The 21460-nt window shown below is 36.7% G+C and overlaps 1 protein-coding gene across 1 annotated transcript in view; it reads left to right on the top strand.

The window, feature by feature from the left end:
* Window positions 1–12076, top strand: part of LOC128870127 (uncharacterized) — a 52908-nt gene extending 40832 nt beyond the window's left edge. The window contains exon 3 of the mRNA XM_054112732.1: window positions 9126–12076. Within this exon, the coding sequence (XP_053968707.1) occupies window positions 9126–12076 (2951 nt within the window). The remainder of the gene's footprint in view (window positions 1–9125) is intronic.
* The last annotated feature ends 9384 nt before the right edge of the window (window positions 12077–21460 follow it).

Raw genomic sequence — 21460 nt, 5'->3', positions numbered from 1 at the left:
CACCAAGATTGAACAATATTCCGTTTTTTTTAAATGATTGGTCGCAATTCAATTGCTGACACAAGTTTTTCATTTTAATAAAGTTCAATACTTCTTGTCGCAATTCAATTGCTGACACAACAATTGCTGACACAGTTCCGCTGGCTCCAAATTTAATTATTTTATTAACTCAAAGTGCTGACGACCTCAAATAAGCTCACGTTGCATTCAACGTGATGATTGCTGTTCGATAGTTAATATTAAGTGGCTAGTAAGAAAACAAATTATTAATAAATTAACAGTCCGACTAAGAAGACATAGTCTTCCGGCAAAATTATAAAAAATTAGTATTAATGAAAAAGTCCGATTAAGAAGACGTAGTCTTCCGGCAAATAATTCAATAATTTATTAATAAAAGATATAGAGGACATAGTCCACTCTTTTTAAAATAAATAAAATAAACAAGTATTTTATTATTTTATACTAAAGCCAGATCTACACTGCGTTACACTCACTAATGTTCGTTATAAAGAAATCTCTAGGGTACAGGGAATACGCTTTAGGAGTATTTTTAGACTTTATTTTGACGCGTAAAATATGCTCTAAATTTTGTTTTTGTCTTAGTTGCAATTTATTTTTTTGTTGTGTTCTAGTAATTAGTAGAGAATCAAATACTAATTTAAAAACATGAAATTAAAATATATTGTTTTGTTATAAAAGACTGAAATAAAATCCATATTATAACAAAATGCTTTGTACACTTTATTTTGACGCTCACAGTACGTACACATCACAAATCCTTGATTCACAACGCAGGCGCAGAAATAAACGCACTGTGTATTTATCCTCCCCAAGTGACTCGGCATCAATTCTCGGCGCCAATTTGTTTTTTTCTTTTTTAAATTTGTTTTTTCTTAATAATTTCAAAAGTAACGAAATAGTAAAAAAATAGTAAAAAAATAAAAATAATCAGTCGAAGAAATAAACGCACCGCCTATTTTTTCTCGCCACATGTTAGACTCGATATCAGTTCCCGGCGCCAACTTTTTTTAATCTTAACTTTTTTTTAATTAGTTTTTTTTTATTGAAAAAAATTTATGTAATACATTTTACGTATTCGCTTATTATTTCAAAAATAAAAAAAAATAGTAAAAACTTAATTGGTTTAATGCCGAGGTGAGAAGTGTGTTGTGTGTTGAGGTGAAAGATGTGTGGTGTTTTCAATTTTTGTGTGGGCAAAACTCAGTGTCGTGTCTATAAAGTCGATGTTCTAAAATCCCTTACTACAAATCTTAAAATTTTTTTTTTTAAATATTTTTTTTTTTATGTAAGCGAAAAAAAATTTCTGTAGTAAATTTTACGTATTCGCTGATTATTTCAAAAATACGAAAATAGTAAAAATTTAATTAATTGGTTTAATGTCGAGGTGAGAAATGTGTTGTGTGTTGAGGTGAAGATGTGTGGTGTTTTCAATTTTTGTGTTGGCAAAACTCAGTGTGGTGTCTATAAGGTCGATGTTTTAAAATCCTTACTACAAATCTTTCAAATCTCAATCGTACTAAAAAAAGTGAACAGTAAGATTTGCTCCTTCTCATTCCATTAACATTCTCTGGTAGTATGATTGTGTACATGTTCGATAATGCTTTCAGCGGTCATTGCGTGGTTGAAATAGGACAAATATTATATATCAGCTTCATAGCTACAATTACATCAAAGAATGTTAATGGAATGAGAAGGAGCAAATGTTACTGTGCAAAGAGAAAATCTAAGCCTAGCGACTACAAAAACAAAATAAATTCGTATACGCAGTCGCGGCGGCCATGATTCATTTAGTCGCGACGCGCTGAACAGTCTCAAACATTGCATATCACAACAAATGTAAATTCATTCATAACTTTCTAAGAGCAAAGTACCTTCATTCATAAAACGAGCCGGCCATATGCAAATTTTCTCGACCATCCGAAAATAGTCAATATTGGAATATTTCGCGTCGAATTGAAATTATTTGCCAATATTTTGTAAATCTTGAATTTTTGTGATGTTGAGTGGCCGCGGCTCCGTATATATATATGCACCATTATATGCATGTAAACATGTCTTCCAACTGCTTGACAGCCGCAAGCCTGTGTGAGTCAAGAGTTCGCAAAAGCTACAGTAAGAGGCACAAAAAAAAAAAATATATGAAAAAGTTCTGGCCCAGACATTTCGATACTGGGGAAAATTTCTAAACCATTATTTTTCGTTCTCGCGTACACTTCATACAAAAGGTCTAAAAAGATATCAAAGTATATTATGTGGCAGTTTTGTTTACGCTTCATAATTCATAATTTTCGGCACAATGCTGTGCCTTTGAATGCGCGAGTTACATATACAAACAGTTACATTGTTACAGTTACAGTTAATAAATTCGAAGAATTTTTTAATGAAATTGACAATAGCAGTTGGTTGGTTGGTTAGAGTGGTGATTCATCCAGAATCCAACTAGCGCTTCCGCACCATTTTGTTGCCACATCCTCGTTACCAAATTGTTTAACAGTTATTTGCAGCAGGACTATATCCAGTCTGTGCGGTTTAGGAACCTTATTAGGTTGTTGACGTCTACGCCAGACAGTTGCTCGAGACTCTCGAACAGCGGTTTGCCCAGGGTTAACATTCTGTCCTTCCATAGGGCAGGGCATTCACAGAGGAAATGGAAGATTGTTTCCTTTTTCTGCGGTTGTTTACAACTATGACAGTATGTGTTGTGAGGGATGCCCATTTTGGCGGCTTGTTCTCCGATGGACCAGAAGCCAGTTATGACTGCCGTAAGTCTGCAGGTGTCCCGTCGTTTCATGTTTATTAATGTCAACGATTGCTTGAGGTTGTAGGTGGGCCATAACGTTCTGCTGATTTTGCATTTCGTTTGGTCTTTCCATCTACAATAGCAGTAACCAAATATCAATTTCCGGCACATGTCGCAATCCATAAAATTTCAAGAGAATAAACTAATTTTTTATTAAAACAGAATCATCAATTTTATTAAACCAATGTAATTTGGCAAGTAAGAAAAACAGAATTGCAAAATATTATATACCGAGTAAGCAAATATGTACACATAGGTAAGCTTTGATTGAACCTTAAGTGCAATAATAAAATCTGTGTAAATTGCACTTCCGCTCCCATACTGTAAATGCAATACTAAATAATATTAAAAAATTAATTTATTATTTTTCGGTCGCAATTCTGAGAATTGCAACCGTTTCAATAATTAACTTTAAGAAGAATAAAGAAAATAATAAATTTTGATAAATATTGTCAAATTCGCATTTTTTGCAATTCCGTTCCCATTACGAAAATGCAATATGGAATTACCGTATAAAAACACAAATGTAAATAGTTTTAAGTCAGTCTTGTTCCTCCCGTTCGTCGAAGTAGTGGCTGAGTTTAATAAATAAACAAAATAAAAGGAAACAAATTTGGTTTTTTGTATAACTCTATGTGAGTATCATTCTAATATCCGTCCAGAAAGCCAAACGCGCATACACACATACATATGCCTATAATTACGCATACAAACTTTCAACTAACGCAGAATATGTGCATAAAAACTGCGAATCGAATAAATGACTGATTTAGAAAAGTTCATTATTAATTATAGCTTAGCGCAATCGTGAAAGACGTGTTGTGTATGCAGTACATCGTCCCATATTTGACTCAGGTTCAAGTCCTGTACACACTTTTCTTTGTTCGATATTTTAATTTAATTTTTTGTATTTGGTTTAATTAGAATTGATTTAAAATAGTGTATTCAGGTTTTTCTAATACCTGTTATTTAGAAATTTATTTTCTATATAACATTATTCATACTTCTTTTGAATTGATTTATATGTAAAACAGCCATAAAGGCAATCATTTGAATATGCATTCTTATATTAAATCTCTTCAGTCAAATCTGAACTATTTACTTACATACGCATATTGATGAGAAAATATTCTAATACCCATGGATGCATCCAGAAAGCCAAACGCGCATACACGCATATGTATATAAATATATATAATATAAATATATACAAACCTTCAACGAACGCAAAATATATGCATATAAAAAACAACAACTGCGACCGTCTTCTTGTCCGTCAGTGAAAAGATGGGATATGTATACCCTATGAGCAAAAAGAACCGGGAAGGTGATGTTGACTGTTTTCTTCGATTGCCAAGGCGTAGTCCACCATGAGTACCTTCCATCGGGCCAGACAGTCAATAAAGAATATTATTTATCCGTTTTGAATCCTTTGAGAGATGCTGTATGTTGCAAACCGCCGGAAATGTGAGCAAACAATTCTTGGATTTTGCATGATGGTAACGCGCCATCGCACTGATCAAAGAGAATACGAGGAAGGAGCTGAAGGCCATGTCGGCCTACAGGGGCTGTTTGGAGGACTGGGTTAACCGTTGGCACATGTGTGTTGCTTCAGACGGGTCATATTTTGAAGGAGATAATATAAATTTGCCTTAAATTTAACTCTGTTTTGTTTAATTTAAACATTCCCGGTACTTTTTGATCATAGGGTACATATAAGCGGCTTTGCGGACAGAAATGTGTGATTCGCTGGAATTGTTCAAGGAATCTAAGTCGCATTAACTCGCGACTGTCGAACAGTTAGAAGACATATTTACATACATATAAGGGTGCATACATACATACGGAGCCGCGGCCACTCGACATGACAAAAGTTCAAGATTTATCAAATATTGGCAAATAATTCCTCGCGAAATATTCCAATATTGACTATTTTCGAATGGTCGCGAAAATTGGCATATGGGCAGCTCGTTTTATGAATGAAATTGAAATATGGGTTCGAACTTATGAATGAACTTTTTGATTTTGTTCTAAATTGTTCAGCGCCGTCGCTGATAGAATCATGGCCGCTGCGACTGCGTCTACGAATGTATTTTGTTTTTGTATTCGCTAGGCTTAGATTTTAGCTTTGGGCGACATGCGCTTGTGAGGTATGTGTTTTTGTTGTGTTCTAGAACATTTTAGAATATGTGGTGGCAAAGCGGCCATCGTGTTGCGCTTACTGTTGCTTTTGCGTCTATCAAAGTATTGTGTTTTTGTAAGTACAATATAAGGAATATCGACTGGTGAAAGACAAAAGTACACGGAAGCAAGAAGGGAGCGCTGTGCTCGCGCATATATGCATGGATCTATGAACGTGCATGGATGTAGTAACATATGAATACAATTATTTTGTAGGAAGTTTAGAAGGCAAGTAGGTATATACATATGTATGTATATATGCTAAGACATAAAGTGGTATATATACATACATAGAGCATAATTGCTTTTGCACTTGTTAGGAAGAAACTCGTTCACTAGTGCGTATGTGTATTTGATTTCTTGTAAGAATGTGATGTGCTGTGACATGTGCACATACATAAGTCAAGGTTATTGGGCATACATGTACATATGTATGAATGGAAGATGATGTTCTTGCGCTTGTGCATTATTGTTTTTCATATAAAAATGTACATACATACATATGTATGTAAATGCTGTCGAATACATAAAATATAAATTGACATACAATATAAAATAAGTGTTGATTTATCTTAAACCGTTCTTTTTTTCTGAATGCAAATACCTCCTATTGACATGTACATACATATTATGTATATTGTCATATACCATCATTTATGTACATGTAGAGTATACGTTCCTTTATGGATGTATGTAATGAAAAACGTCATGAATTACTTTCAGAATTTATTAAAATTTATTCGCGTCGCGCGCATACATATCTACGTAGACATCGCAAACCTTTTGTTCACAACGCAGGCGAAGAAAAAAACGCTCTGCGTATTTATCCTCCCCACGTGACTCGCCATCAATTCTCGCCGCAATTTTTTTTTTTCGTTGTTAAATTTTTTTTTTTCGTTGTTAAATTTTTTTTTTTTAAAGTAATCGTAAAAAAATGTGTAATAATATAAATTTTATGTATCCGCTTATCATTTCAAAAGTAACAAAATGGTAAAAAAATAAGCAGTCGAAGCAATAAACGCACCGCCTATTTTTCCTCGCCACATGTTAGACTCGATTTCAATTCCCGGCGCAACCTTTTTTTTTATAATTTTTTTTTTTTAATTCGTTTTACGTATTCGCTTATTATTTCAAAAATACGAAAATAGTAAAAATTTAATTGGTTTAATGTCGAGGTGAGAAATGTGTTGTGTGTTGAGGTGAAAGATGTGTGGTGTTTCCAATTTTTGTGTGGGAAAAGTTAGTGAGGTGTCTATAAACTCGGTGTGCTAAATTCCCCTAATACAAATCTTTCAAATCTCAATTGTACTAAAAATTCTTAACAGTAACATTTCCATCTTCTCATCTGCTATTATACCAGAGAATGTTAATGGAATGAGAAGAAGCAAATGTTAAATGAGCTTTTTTCGAGTACTAATTTGTAGATTGATACTAAGGGATTTTCAAATTCAACTTACCACACTAGTGGGGGATTGCAGATATTTACCACGCTATTGGAGGGTTTCTATATTTACTTACCACGCTAGTAGAGGAATTCAAATTTTTTCTACGTTTACCACACTAGTAAGGGATTTCATTAGATTTTTCACCAGACTAGTAAGGGATTCGACTTATTTCATGCCCACAGCGAAGCGAATCAATTTGCAATTGAGAAACGCGCGCAGCCAACTAATTTGTTGCGCAGAAGCTAAAGTCGACGGAATTATTCGTTTGGTTTTTATGGCATTATTGTGGTATTTAATTCAGGTTCAAATCCTGGAGAGTCATATTTTTTCCTTTGTACAATTTCTTTTTTACAATTCAGTTTAGTAAAATTGTTGAGTTTAATTTAATTATAATTGCTTTATAATACTGTTTCAGGTTTTTTTGAATTTGATATTTAGAAAATTTCTTTTCTGTAAAAAATAGTTCATACTGGATATGAACTGATTTTATATACATCAAAAAGGAAATATGTAGATATAAATATGCATATATTTAATCTCTTTAATCAAATCTAAGCTTAATTGATGAGAAAATATCATTCTAATATCCGTCCAGAAAGCCAAACGCGCATACACACATTAATGATGTATATAAATATGCATACAAGTTTTCAACGGACGCAAAATGTATGCATATAAAACAGCGAATCGAATAAATGACCGATTAGGAAAGCAAATTACTAAATATAGCTTAGCGCAAGCATGAAAGAGATCATACGCGTGCTACATCGTTCCGGATTTCACTCAGGTTCAAGTTCTGTACAACACTCTTATTTGTTCGTTACTTTAATTACATTTTTTGTATTTGGTTTAATTACAATTGATTTAAAATAGTGTATTCAGGTTTTTCTAATACCTGTTATTTAAAAATTTATTTTCTATATAAAATTATTCATACTGCTTTTGAACTGATTTATATGTAAAACATCCATAAAGGCAGTGCATATGAATATGCATCCATATATTTAATCTCTTCAGTTAAATCTGAACTACTTACATATACATATTGATGAAAAAATATTCTAATATCCATCCAGAACGCCAAACGCGCATACACATATATATGATGTATATAAATATGCATACAAACTTACAACGAAACTTGTCCGTCAGTGAAGAGTTGGGATATGTATACCCTACGATCAAAAAGTACCGGGAAGGTGATGTTGACTGTTTTCTTCGATTGCCAAGGCGAAGTGCACCATGAGTACCTTCCATCGGGCCAGACAGCCAATAAAGAATATTATTTATCCGTTTTGAAGCCTTTGAGAGATGCTGTATGTTACAAACGGCCGAAAATGTGAGCAAACAATTCTTGGATTTTGCATGATGATAACGCACCATAGCACCGATCAAAGAGATCAAAGAGAATACGACGAAGGAGCTTAGGGCCATGACGGCCTGCCGGGGGTGTTTGGAGGACTGGGCTAATCGTTGGCACATGTGTGTTACTTCAGACGGGTCATATTTTGAAGGAGATAATATAAATTTGCCTTAAATTTAACTCTGTTATGTTTTAATATATATAAACATTCCCGGTACTTTTTGATCATAGGGTACATATATGCGGCTTTGCGGACAGAAATGTGTGATTCGCTCGAATTGTTCAAGGAATCTAAGTCGCATTTACTCGCGACTGTCGAACAGTTAGAAGACATATTTACATACATATAAGGGTGCATATATACATACGGAGCCGCGGCCACTCGACATGACAAAAATTCAAGATTTATCAAATATTGGCAAATAATTCCACGCGAAATATTCCAATATTGACTATTTTCGAATGGTCGCGAAAATTGGCATATGGGCGGATCGTTTTATGAATGAAATTGAAATATGAGTTCGAACTTATGAATGAACTTTTTGATTTTGTTCTAAATTGTTCAGCGCCGTCGCTAATAGAATCAGTCTACGAATGTATTTTGTTTTTGTAGTCGCTAGGCTTAGATTTTAGCTTTGGGCGACATGCGCATGTGAGGTATGTGTTTTTGTTGTGTTCTAGAGCATTTTAGAATATGTAGTGGCAAAGCGGCCATCGTGTTGCGCTTACAGTTGCTTTTGCGTCTATCAAAGTATTGTGTTTTTGTAAGTACAATATAAGGAATATCGACTGGTGAAAGACAAAAGTACACGGAAGCAAGAAGGGAGCGCTGTGCTCGCGCATATATGCATGAATGTATGAACGTGCATGGATGTAGTAACATATGAATATGTCGAAGCATAAGTAGTTTGAATGTGTTGGCGACGTGACGGCGCGTGCTAGAAATGCGTGTAAGAGAAACGCATTAAATGTGTATTTGTGTTTCTTTGGGTATTTCATCAGAATCGCAACTGTAGTATGGCCTGATATTGCATCAGCCATCTTAGCGAGGCGACAGCGTCGGCAGCTGTCGCCGAGCGTGGTTCGGTAAGCACAATATAATTAGATGAACACAGGCAGTTCAGTTGTATTCGAGATCTGTATGCAAACGAAACTCGCCGCGCTAAAACAATGTCAACCAACAACAATATAAGTGATGCTGCAACATTGTTAAAGCATTAAAATCGGCGCCATCTGAAATAACAAATAATAAGACAGTAGTGTTGCGGAAATTTAACGCAGATCTTGTTGGCGCCGACGCGTCCGTAACGTACAGTAAATATAATTTTAGCTGAAAATACCATACAAGGCAGTGCGTTGGTGATGGCTTTGAGTGCAGCGTTGGAAGGCAGTGCGTCGCAGTGGCTTTCACAAATATGTTATCCCGAAATAAATTGGGCTGAGTTCAAGGAACTTTTCGTTCAGCGTTTTACCGGTGTGGAAACACCAGCTGGTCTGTTTTGGACTATGTTATCAACTAGCCCGACCGGCGGAAATTGTCTCTCCAATTATGCAAGTCGCATAGGGTGGGCACTCATCAATAAATGGCATAATATGGATGTGGAGGAGACTGCTGTTTCTGTGACGCTTGCTCAGTTGGCTCATATTGATACCAGATTACAACGTCTAATCTTTACTTCAAACGTGCGCACCAGGAGTGAACTACAGACCGAGCTTAAAGCTTTCACATTCAACAAACGGAAGAAATCTTTACAAGGAGAAACAGCTTCAACCGACATAAAACGGCAGAAATTTTCAACGATAAATTGTCATTTTTGTGGAAAATTGGGTCACAAGATGGCTGAATGTAGAGCTAGACAGCAACGTAGTCTTTCTCCCCGTGTTGCAGAGCATAGTGGCAAGAGCGTGTTTGGTCGACAACAGCAATCAAATGTAACCTGTTTCAAGTGTGGCGAAGTTAGACACATTACAACTCATTGCAGTAAGCCCAAAATGGACAAGGTCAAGGATACGTGTCTGGTGAAGAGAGTGCAGATTTGTGAAGTTGTCGAGCCCAAAGGAGAGATGCTTCATCACGGCGTTTTCAAGACAACATTTGACTCTGGATCGGAATGTTCTTTAATTAAACAAAAGATAAGTGCTAAGTTAGTTGGTAAAAGAATTAACAATGTAGTATTACTAAAGGGTATTGGCAATGACAGCATTTGTAGTACATTGCAAATACTTAGCAATGTAGAAATTAACAACCATTGTATTGAAATGTTATTCCATGTGTTGGGCGATGAATATTTGAAGAACGAAATTGTTATTGTCCGAGAAATATTATCGCAGGGTTTTCATGTCATTATGTCACCCGGGAAATTTGAAATTGTCAGATCAAAAATTCTAAACTATTGTTCAAATAACGATACATTTTCTAAAGTGAATACTGATCTCGTCGGAGAAGATAAAGATAAATTAAACAATTTATTGGAAACCTACTCGAAGTATTTTACAAAGGGAATTCCTTCTTCTACAGTCAGTACAGGTGAAATGAAAATTAAATTAGCAGACCCCAGAAAAATTGTTCAGAGAAGACCATACAGACTTGGCCCAAATGAAAGGGAGTTGGTGCGCGACAAGATTAAAGAGTTGTTAGAATGCAATGTCATAAGGGCAAGTTGTTCACCCTATGCAAGCCCTATGATGTTAGTGAACAAAAAGGATGGTTCTCACCGTTTATGCGTTGATTACCGTGAATTGAATGCTAATTCAGTTTCAGACAGATATCCTCTACCTCTTATAGTAGATCAAATAGCTAGACTTCATGGAGCTAAATATTTCACATGTTTAGATATGGCAAGTGGATATTACCAAATCCCCATGCATGAAGAATCGATAGAGTGTGCGGCTTTTGTCACCCCCGATGGCCAGTATGAGTTTTTATCAATGCCGTTTGGACTCAAAAATGCACCTTCAGTATTCCCACGTACAGTGATGCATACACTTGGAGAACTTGCAAATACATTTGTGGTTGTCTATATGGATGATGTGTTGGTGGTGGCTGCAACAAAAAGTGAGGCTTTAGAAAGATTACAGGTTACTCTTGACATTCTAACGAAAGCTGGATTTTTGTTTAATATTAAAAACTGTTCGTTTGCAAAGTCGACAGTTCAATACTTGGGATATGAGGTGAGCGCAGGTCAAATTCGTCCGAATTCACTTAAAATTTCAGCGTTAACGGCTTTACCGCCTCCTCAGTCGGCCTCTGCTTTAAGAAAATTTATTGGATTGGCGTCATATTTTCGGCAATTCATGAAAGGATTTTCCTGTTTCATGAAGCCTTTGTATCTTTTAACATCGGGAAAGAACGATTTTGTTTGGAAGCCAGAACATGAACAAATAAGACAGAAAGTTATTTCTATCCTTACAAGGAAGCCAGTTTTAGTTATTTTTGACCCGCAATATCCAATCGAATTGCATACTGATGCAAGTTCTCGGGGATACGGTGCTATCTTATTACATAAAATCAATAATAGGCCTCATGTCGTTGAGTTTTCCAGCAAAGCTGCTTCACTTGCTGAGTCACGATACCATTCTTATGAATTGGAGACTCTTGCGGTTGTCATGGCTATAAAGCATTTCCGACATTATTTAACCGGTAGAGATTTTGTTGTTTTTACCGATTGTAATTCACTTAAAGCATCAAGAACCAAACGTGAACTATCTCCCAGGGCCCAAAGATGGCGAGCGGTGCAAAATATATCAGTAGCTGCAGCATATAGTAAAGACCACTTTGGTAAAACAAAGGCTAAGGTTGTTGGATACAATGTAGGAGATTTTGTGTTGTTAAAAAATGAAGAAAGGCATCAAACAAAATTAAGTCCAAAGCTTAGAGGTCCTTTACAAATAGCTGAATTGTTAGACGGAGATAGATATATCCTTAGATCATTGACAAATAATAGAAAATATAAGTATGCTCACGAGAATATAAGAATATTGCCAGAGGAGTATGTACCAGTTGAACTAGAAAGTAGTGAAGAGGCTTTAAATGATAGTGAAAAGGAAACTGTTGAAAGAGACAGTAATGAAATGATTGAGAAAGAAACTGTTGAAAGAGACAGTAATGAAAAGATTGAGAAAGAAACTGTTGAAAGAGACAGTAATGAAAAGATTGAGAAAGAAACTGTTGAAAGAGACAGTCATGAAATGGTTGAAAGAGAAACTGTTGAAAGAGACAGTATTGATATAATTGAAACTGTTGAAAGAGGCAGTATGGATGCCTGAAAGGCTGATTATAAAACTTGAAAGAATTTGTCATAATGCAAGCACAAGTACAAAACAAATGTTTTGATCATGGCGTGGGGCGCATAACATGATGGAAATCGAAACCAGTTGGGTTTATGATAATGAAAAGAATTATTAATAAAGTAAATTAATTTAAAGATGAATTGTTTAAGAATGAAACAAAGAGTTGAATTTTAAATTTGTAAGAGATTAAAAGTTGAAACTAAAATCTGGTAGTTGTAATTAATAAAGTTGTATGGAAAATTAAAATGGTAATATTAAGTTCTATTCGATAATGATTTGATTTATGAATAAAATCATTTATGCAGTAAAACATTTTTGTGGAATTTCACGAGGTCGTGTTATGGTCAGGATGGCCGTGTCGAAGCATAAGTAGTTTGAATGTGTTGGCGACGTGGCGGCGCGTGCTAGAAATGCGTGTAAGAGAAACGCATTAAATGTGTATTTGTGTGTCTTTGGGTATTTCATCAGAATCGCAACTGTAGTATGGCCTGATATTGCATCAGCCAATTTATGCATCGTGATTGGTCGCCTTGTTTTGTAGCTTGGTAAAGTCCCGTTTTAGCGAGGCGAGGCGTTTTAGCTGTCGCCGAGCGTGGTTCGGTAAGCACAAGATAATAAGATGAACACAGGCAGTTCAGTTGTATTCGGGATCTGTATGCAAACGAAACTCGCTGCGCTAAAACAATGTCAACCAACAACAATATAAGTGATGCTGCAACAAATAAAATTATTTTGTAGGAAGTTTAGAAGGCAAGTAGGTATATATATATGTTTATATGCTAGGACATAAAGTGGTATATATACATTCATAGAGCATAATTGTTTTTGCACTTGTTAGGAAGAAACTCGTTCACTAGTGCGTATGTGTATTTGATTTCTTGTAAGAATGTGATTTGCTGTGACATATGTATATACATAAGTCAAGGTTATTGGGCATACTTACATATGTACATATGTATGAAAAGAAGATGATGTTCTTGCGCTTGTGCATTATTGTTTTTCATATACAAATGTACATACATACATATGTATGTAAATGCTGTCGAATACATAAAATATAAATTGGCATACAATATAAAATAAGTGTTGATTTATCTTAAACCGTTCTTTTTTTCTGAATACAAATACCTCCTATTGACATGTACATACATATTAGGTATATTGTCATATACCATCATTTATGTAATATACATATAGAGTATACGTTCCTTTATGGATGTATGTAATGAAAAACGTCATGAATTACTTTCAGAATTTATTAAAATTTATTCGCGTCGCGCGCATACATATCTACGTAGACATCGCAAACCTTTTGTTCACAACGTAGGCCCAGAAATAAACGCTCTGCGTATTTATCCTCCCCATGTGACTCGCTATCAATTCTCGCCGCAGTTTTTTTTTTTCGTTGTTAATTTTTTTTTTTTAATGTAATCGTAAAAAAATTTGTAATAAATTTTATGTATCCGCTTATCATTTCAAAAGTAACAAAATGGTAAAAAAATAAGCAGTCGAAGCAATAAACGCACCGCCTATTTTTCCTCGCCACATGTTAGACTCGATTTCAATTCCCGGCGCAACCTTTTTTTTTATAAATTTTTTTTTTTAAGTCGTTTTACGTATTCGCTTATTATTTAAATATATTAAATAGTAAAAATTTAATTGGTTTAATGTCGAGGTGAGAAATGTGTTGTGTGTTGAGGTGAAAGATGTGTAGTGTTTCCAATTTTTGTGTGGGAAAAGTTAGTGAGGTGTCTATAAACTCGGTGTGCTAAATTCCCCTACTACAAATCTTTCAAATCTCAATTGTACTAAAAATTCTTAACAGTAACATTTGCATCTTCTCATCTGCTATTATACCAGAGAATGTTAATGGAATGAGAAGAAGCAAATGTTAAATGAGCTTTTTTCGAGTACTAATTTGTAGATTGATACTAAGGGATTTTCAAATTCAACTTACCACACTAGTGGGTGATTGCAGATATTTACCACGCTATTGGAGGGTTTCTATATTTACTTACCACGCTAGTAGAGGAATTCAAATTTTTTCTACGTTTACCACACTAGTAAGGGATTTCATTAGATTTTTCACCAGACTAGTAAGGGATTCGACTTATTTCATGCCCACAGCGAAGCGAATCAATTTGCAATTGAGAAACGCGCGCAGCCAACTAATTTGTTGCGCAGAAGCTAAAGTCGACGGAATTATTCGTTTGGTTTTTATGGCATTATTGTGGTATTTAATTCAGGTTCAAATCCTGGAGAGTCATATTTTTTCCTTTGTACAATTTCTTTTTTACAATTCAGTTTAGTAAAATTGTTGAGTTTAATTTAATTATAATTGCTTTATAATACTGTTTCAGGTTTTTTTGAATTTGATATTTAGAAAATTTCTTTTCTGTAAAAAATAGTTCATACTGGATATGAACTGATTTTATATACATCAAAAAGGAAATATGTAGATATAAATATGCATATATCGTCCCCTTAGTAATAAAATAGCCTATAAATTTTTTGATGTTTTGAGAAAATGAATTTCAAACTTTTTGTCGAAAGTAGCTCTCACTCAAATCTCGTTATGTCTGTAAATATTTATTATTTTTTGACTGACGTTTTGACCCACTTTGTGGAACTAGAATTTGACAAAATTTTGACCACATATAAAATCGACGGTGGAGAATCCAAAAATTCAATAAAAAAATAATAGCCTATGAGCACATACGCTATTGTTATACCAAGGGGACGATATTTAATCTCTTTAATCAAATCTAAGCTTAATTGATGAGAAAATATCATTCTAATATCCGTCCAGAAAGCCAAACGCGCATACACACATTAATGATGTATATAAATATGCATACAAGTTTTCAACGGACGCAAAATGTATGCATATAAAACAGCGAATCGAAGAAATGACCGATTTAGGAAAGCAAATTAAGGGGTTATATACCTTGCGTTTTTCAAAAAAATCAAAATAAATTTTATTTCTTTATCGTAAAGTACAATCCCTTGAGAACATTTTCCAAAAATTTCATAGAGATCTGAGCAATAGATCGAAAGTTACAGCGTTTTAAATTGTGCGTCGTCACGTCCTGAGCGTACGGCCTCATGCGGCGCTTGAAACTTTAAACGCGATTATCTCAAAAACGTGTTTTTCCAAAAATGCTTTTGCGGTGGACGCGATTGCAAAAAAAGTATTCAACCGATTTTTATAATTTTTTTTTTAAATTGTTCGTAATTGATGTCGCCTCTTAGTGAACGATCAACTTTTTATGAATAAATTTTTATTTTGCAGATATGAATTTTTTAATGCCAATTTTAGGACTGTAGAAGTGGAGTTTTTTAAAAACATGTTCCTATTTTCACAAAAATCAAAATATTTAATATATTGATCGTTCACTAAGAAGATATAACCCTATACTAATGAAATCTTTTCGATTTTTTGATTTCAGTTGACTTGGTGGACTTGAATCGCGTCCACCGCAAGCCTCTTCCAAAAAAAGGGTCTTGGGGGAAAACGCCATAACTCCGCCATTTTTAAATATTTTTACACAAACAAAGCCTTTTTTTTTCTTTAAACATTGTAATATCCATTAATAAAAACTTTTATACAATAAAATTATTGCTACATATCTTTAAAAAAAACCCAACTTTCGCTAATTTCACCGGACCACAAGGTATATAACCCCTTAATAAATATAGCTTAGCGCAAGCATGAAAGAGGTCATACGCGTGCTACATCGTTCCGGATTTCACTCAGGTTCAAGTTCTGTACAACACTCTTATTTGTTCGTTATTTTAATTAAATTTTTTGTATTTGGTTTAATTACAATTGATTTAAAATAGTGTATTCAGGTTTTTCAGTGAAAAGTTGGGATATGTATACCCTACGATCAAAAAGTACCGGGAAGATGATGTTGACTGTTTTCTTCGATTGCCAAGGCGAAGTGCACCATGAGTACCTTCCATCGGGCCAGACACTCAATTAAGAATATTATTTATCCGTTTTGTAGCGTTTGAGAGATGCTGTATGTTACAAACGGTCGAAAATGTGAGCAAACAATTCTTAGATTTTGCATGATGATAACGCGCCATCGCACCGATCAAAGAGATCAAAGAGAATACGACAAAGGAGCTTAAGGCCATGTCGGCCTGCCGGGGGTGTTTGGAGGACTGGGCTAATCGTTGGCACATGTGTGTTACTTCAGACGGGTCATATTTTGAAGGAGATAATATAAATTTGCCTTAAATTTAACTCTGTTATGTTTTAATATATATAAACATTCCCGGTACTTTTTGATCATAGGGTACATATATGCGGCTTTGCGGACAGAAATGTGTGATTCGCTCGAATTGTTCAAGGAATCTAAGTCGCATTTACTCGCGACTGTCGAACAGTTAGAAGACATATTTACATACATATAAGGGTGCATATATACATACGGAGCCGCGGCCACTCGACATGACAAAAATTCAAGATTTATCAAATATTGGCAAATAATTCCACGCGAAATATTCCAATATTGACTATTTTCGAATGGTCGCGAAAATTGGCATATGGGCGGATCGTTTTATGAATGAAATTGAAATATGAGTTCGAACTTATGAATGAACTTTTTGATTTTGTTCTAAATTGTTCAGCGCCGTCGCTAATAGAATCAGTCTACGAATGTATTTTGTTTTTGTAGTCGCTAGGCTTAGATTTTAGCTTTGGGCGACATGCGCATGTGAGGTATGTGTTTTTGTTGTGTTCCAGAACATTTTAGAATATGTGGTGGCAAAGCGGCCATCGTGTTGCGCTTACTGTTGCTTTTGCGTCTATCAAAGTATTGTGTTTTTGTAAGTACAATATAAGGAATATCGACTGGTGAAAGACAAAAGTACACGGAAGCAAGAAGGGAGCGCTGTGCTCGCGGGTATATGTGCATGGATCTATGAACGTGAATGGATGTAGTAACATATGAATACAATTATTTTGTAGAAAGTTTAGAAGGCAAGTAGGTATATATGTATTATATGTATATATGTTAGGACATAAAGTGGGTATGTGGGTATAGTGGCAATTAATTGTTTTCGGTTCAGTAAAACTTATCTTTATTTTTAGTTTTTAATTACAATAGTACTTAGGTTAAAATTAGGATTAAATTAATTGTCTGTGATGCGAATTAATACAACACGTCTGTACTCGCCGGCGATTCGATCAAAACTCTTCGTGTTCAAATGCGTTTTTATATTGTCCTGTTATTGTCAGGGTTGCCATCGGGTCGTCCGTTTAGTCTGGTTGCCACATAGGTCCCCCCAGACTTCACGTTCTGAAACGTACGGGAAGTCTTATTTCTCGTCCGATACGGTTTGTTGACGGAATGCTTGTAGATATCTGATTTGATGGTGATGGTGTTATTTGCGATTTGTCTGGATTTTGTTGAGTTGACATTTTTGGTGGTTGGATATCCGATTGCAGTGTTTCGATAAAGGCTGGTTTCAGTCGGTCTATGGAAATGTTACTTCTGTTGTTGTTGTTGAGTTGGATGGTGAAATATTGCGGGTGTCTGGAGATAACCAGATATGGTCCGTCGTATGTTGGTACGAACGCAGGTCGTGCTTTGTCGTTGCGCACGAATACATGCGTTGCTTCTGCCAGTTTGCTGAATACTAAGGTTTTCGTTGCGTCGTGATTTGCGGTTTGGGTTGGTCGTATTTTTATCATCACGTCAATGAGCTGTTTGGCAAAATCTGATTGTGGCTGATTTATATAGCGATCGTGAAAAAATTGTCCTGGCAACCGGAGATTAGCACCATATACAAGTTGTGCAGCTGTTGCTCCGATGTCAGGCTTGAATGCTGTACGAAGACCAAGTAGGATTATAGGTAGGCGATTAATCCAATCATCTCGTTCATCACAGGTAATTGCTGTTTTCAACGAGCGGTGCCAACGTTCGATGATTCCATTCGCTTGCGGATGGTATGCCGTTGTGCGTAAGTGTGATATGCCTAGCATTCGTGACAACTCGTTGAATAACTGTGATTCGAATTGTCTACCTTGATCGGTAGTGTTACGTGCGGGTATACCAAATCGTGAGAACCAAACGCTGACTAGTTTTTTAGCGATTGTTTCTGCAGTAATATTTCTAATTGGGATTGCTTCAAGCCAACGCGTGTATCTGTCTATGATCGTAAGACAGTATTGGTATTCGTCTGATGGCGGTAGCGGTCCGATAACGTCGATATTAATGTGTTCGAATCTACTCGATGGTAACGAAATTGGTTGTAGTGGGGATCGCATGTGTCTACTGATCTTGGTACGTTGGCAGCTTAGACAGCGTTGGACTACATTAGCTATTTGTTTTCCCATGTTCGGCCAAACGAAACGTGTTTTGATAAGTTTCGTTGTTGCGCGCACACCCCCATGCGAAATTCTATGCATTTTCTCGATGATCTTCCTACGGTGCGATTGTGGAATGAACGGTCGTACTTCTGATGTAGCTACATCACAGCATATTTTAAAATCGGAGTTGGGTATGCTTATCCACTTCAGTTGCAAGGATGTATTGCCATCGATGAGTTTTTTCAGCTCTGGGCATTGTTTTTGATCTTCGGCGATGTGCTTGTAGTCGACAAAATTTGATTCAATTGCCTCTATGCGTGAAAGTGTGTCGGCTGCCGTATTTGCAGTGCCGGCAACGTGTACAATATCCGTGGTGAATTAAACGATGAAGTCCAGCTGGCGCAGCTGTCGCGGTGATGCTTTATCAAGCTTTTGATGAAATGCGTAAGTAAGTGGTTTATGGTCAGTTCTTACCTCGAACGGTCTTCCTTCTAACATGCAGCGAAAATGTTTTATTGCCAGATATACTGCGAGTAACTCTCTGTCGTAGGTACTGTACCTTTTTTGTGCTTCAGTGAGTTTTTGGCTAAAAAATGCTAACGGTTGAAATTCGTTGTGGACGATTTGGTGAAGTGCAGCGCCAATAGCGGTATCGCTGGCGTCGGTGCTCAACGATATTTGGGCGTTTGGTGCTGGATGAACTAGGAGTGTAGCATTTACTTGTTGTTTCTTACACTCGTTGAAATGAATGACTGAGTCGTCGGTCCACTTGATTATGGTCTTGTCGTTCTTTCGATTTCCGGGGATTAATTTGACCAGTGGTATTTGGTGATCTACTGCGTTAGGTAGGAAGCGGCGGTAAAAATTAATCATCGCCAAAAATCTTCGCAATTCTTTGGCAGAGGGAAATTGGAAATTGCTTAACCTTTTTCCGGCAATGGCTTAATACCTTCTGCTGTGACGATATGACCAAGAAATGAAATTTGTTTTTGAGCGAATTTGCATTTATTAAGGTTGATCGTCAGATGAAATTGTTGTAGTCGTTCGAAAACTTGTCTTAAGTGCGCTTTATGTTGCTCGATACCTTCTGAGGCGACACACACATCGTCAATGTACACGAACACATATTCGAGTCCACGGAAAACTTCGTGCATAAACCGCTGGAAGGTTTGTGCAGCATTGCACAAGCCGAATGTCATATGCGTGAATTCAAATAATCCGAACGGCGTTGCTATTGCCGTCTTTGGAATGTCATTGGGCTCGATCGGAATTTGATGGTAGGCTCGATTCAGGTCGATTTTACTGAAGACGTTTTTTCGGTACAAAAAGTGTGTGAAGTCTTGTATGTGCGGTAAAGGGTAACGATCTGGAATGGTCTGCGCATTTAGGGCTCGATAGTCGCCACAAGGACGCCACTCACCATTTGCTTTCTTGACCAGGTGCAATGGGGAGGCGTAAGAGCTTTTCGAAGGGCGGCAAATATCGAGTCTGCTTAAAAACTCGAGTTCTTCCTTAACTGCGTTTAGTTTATCTGCAGGGAGGCGTCTTGGTCGTGCGAAAACAGGCGGGCCTTTCGTTTCGATGCAATGCGTTACTCCGGTCTGTGATGCTGATGGAGCTAATGCGTTTGGATTACAGATATCACTGAACTCGAGAAGTAGGTTTGCGATTTCAGTGTTGTACCCTTGTGTTTCGAAGCTTGTTGTTTTTCCGAAGACGCATATGTTCGCGCGCCTTGGTGCTGTAGTGCTGACAGTTAATGTAGAATTTTTGATGTCGACGATTAAATTGAAATGGCGGACGAAATCTGCACCGATGACTGCATACTTCGTTTCTGCAATGACGAAATCCCAAGTAAGTTTGTGCTGAAGGCCGAAGTCAAGTGTGCGACGTATCATGCCATACGTTTTGATGGCTGTACCGTTTGCTGCGTAAAGCGTGGAACCGTTAGATTTTGACAAGCGACACGCACGAGTTGCTGGGATGACCGATACTTCTGCGCCGGTATCGATCAAAAATAATTGAGTTGATTTTCTGTCAGGAATGAAAAAACGTTTAGATTTTGTGAATTCGGAAAATTTTACCTCTAGTTCGCATTGTGATTTGTTGCTCGACGATGTTACCCTGCCAGGACTGTCGAGCTTGATCCTTACCGCAGATTTAAGTTTTTTATTGAAGTTTGGATTTTAGTAGGGAAATCTCATGGATTTCGGCATTTACGGGCCTGAGTTCCATACTCACGATGGTACCAACAGGTCGGTAATTGCTCAACGTTGGTACTGCGATGTGGTGTATTCGGCCGTTTGGCCTTGCTCCGTGAACGTTCACGTTGTCGGCTGCGGTTTTGGGACATAAGCATACTTAATTTGTTGCTTAATTTTGCGATGGAAATGTCTTGCATTTCGGTTTGCCTTCGGAGTACGTTGAATTGATTTGTAGGAGTTGTAGGAGTTTCGATAGCGTTGACGGCTGCTGCTCGAACCGGTGGGGCTGAGTTGGAGTCACGACTTAGTGCGTCGAGTACTGCATCGGCGGTAATGGCGAGTTGGTGTAACGGTGTGCTTGGCTGGGCCTGCAGCATCCCGGCAATAACAGCGCGTGCAGCTTCAGGCAATTGTTTCAGCCAATATTGTTGTATGACGGATTCATCGTTCGTCGCGTTTGTTCGCTGCATTTGGCTCAGCAAATGGCTGGGTTTACCGTCACCCAACTGAATTCCGGTTAGTTTGTCGAGTCGGGCCATAGCTGAGTCGCTAAATTTTTCGATGATGACCTTTTTTAGCGTGGAATAAGGTGACATTGTTGGTGGCTTGCGTACAAGCTCAAAAACTTGGTCGAGGATATAATCATCAGCATGCGCAATGATGGCGGTATATTTATCCTTTTCCTTACGTACGCCAAAGCCATGTAGTTCGAACCATGCATCTACCTTGATAAACCATGATTCGATGTTATACTTCGAGTTCAGTTTTGGAAACGGTAATTTTCCAAACACTGCGTTGATTTGCGGTCTGCCGCTGTCAATGTCTGCGTCGGCG

This window comes from Anastrepha ludens, chromosome X (assembly GCF_028408465.1).
Source record: "Anastrepha ludens isolate Willacy chromosome X, idAnaLude1.1, whole genome shotgun sequence".
Lineage (NCBI taxonomy): Eukaryota > Metazoa > Arthropoda > Insecta > Diptera > Tephritidae > Anastrepha > Anastrepha ludens.
The sequence above is the reverse complement of the archived record's forward strand: the minus strand, read 5'-3'. Positions and strand labels throughout refer to the sequence as shown.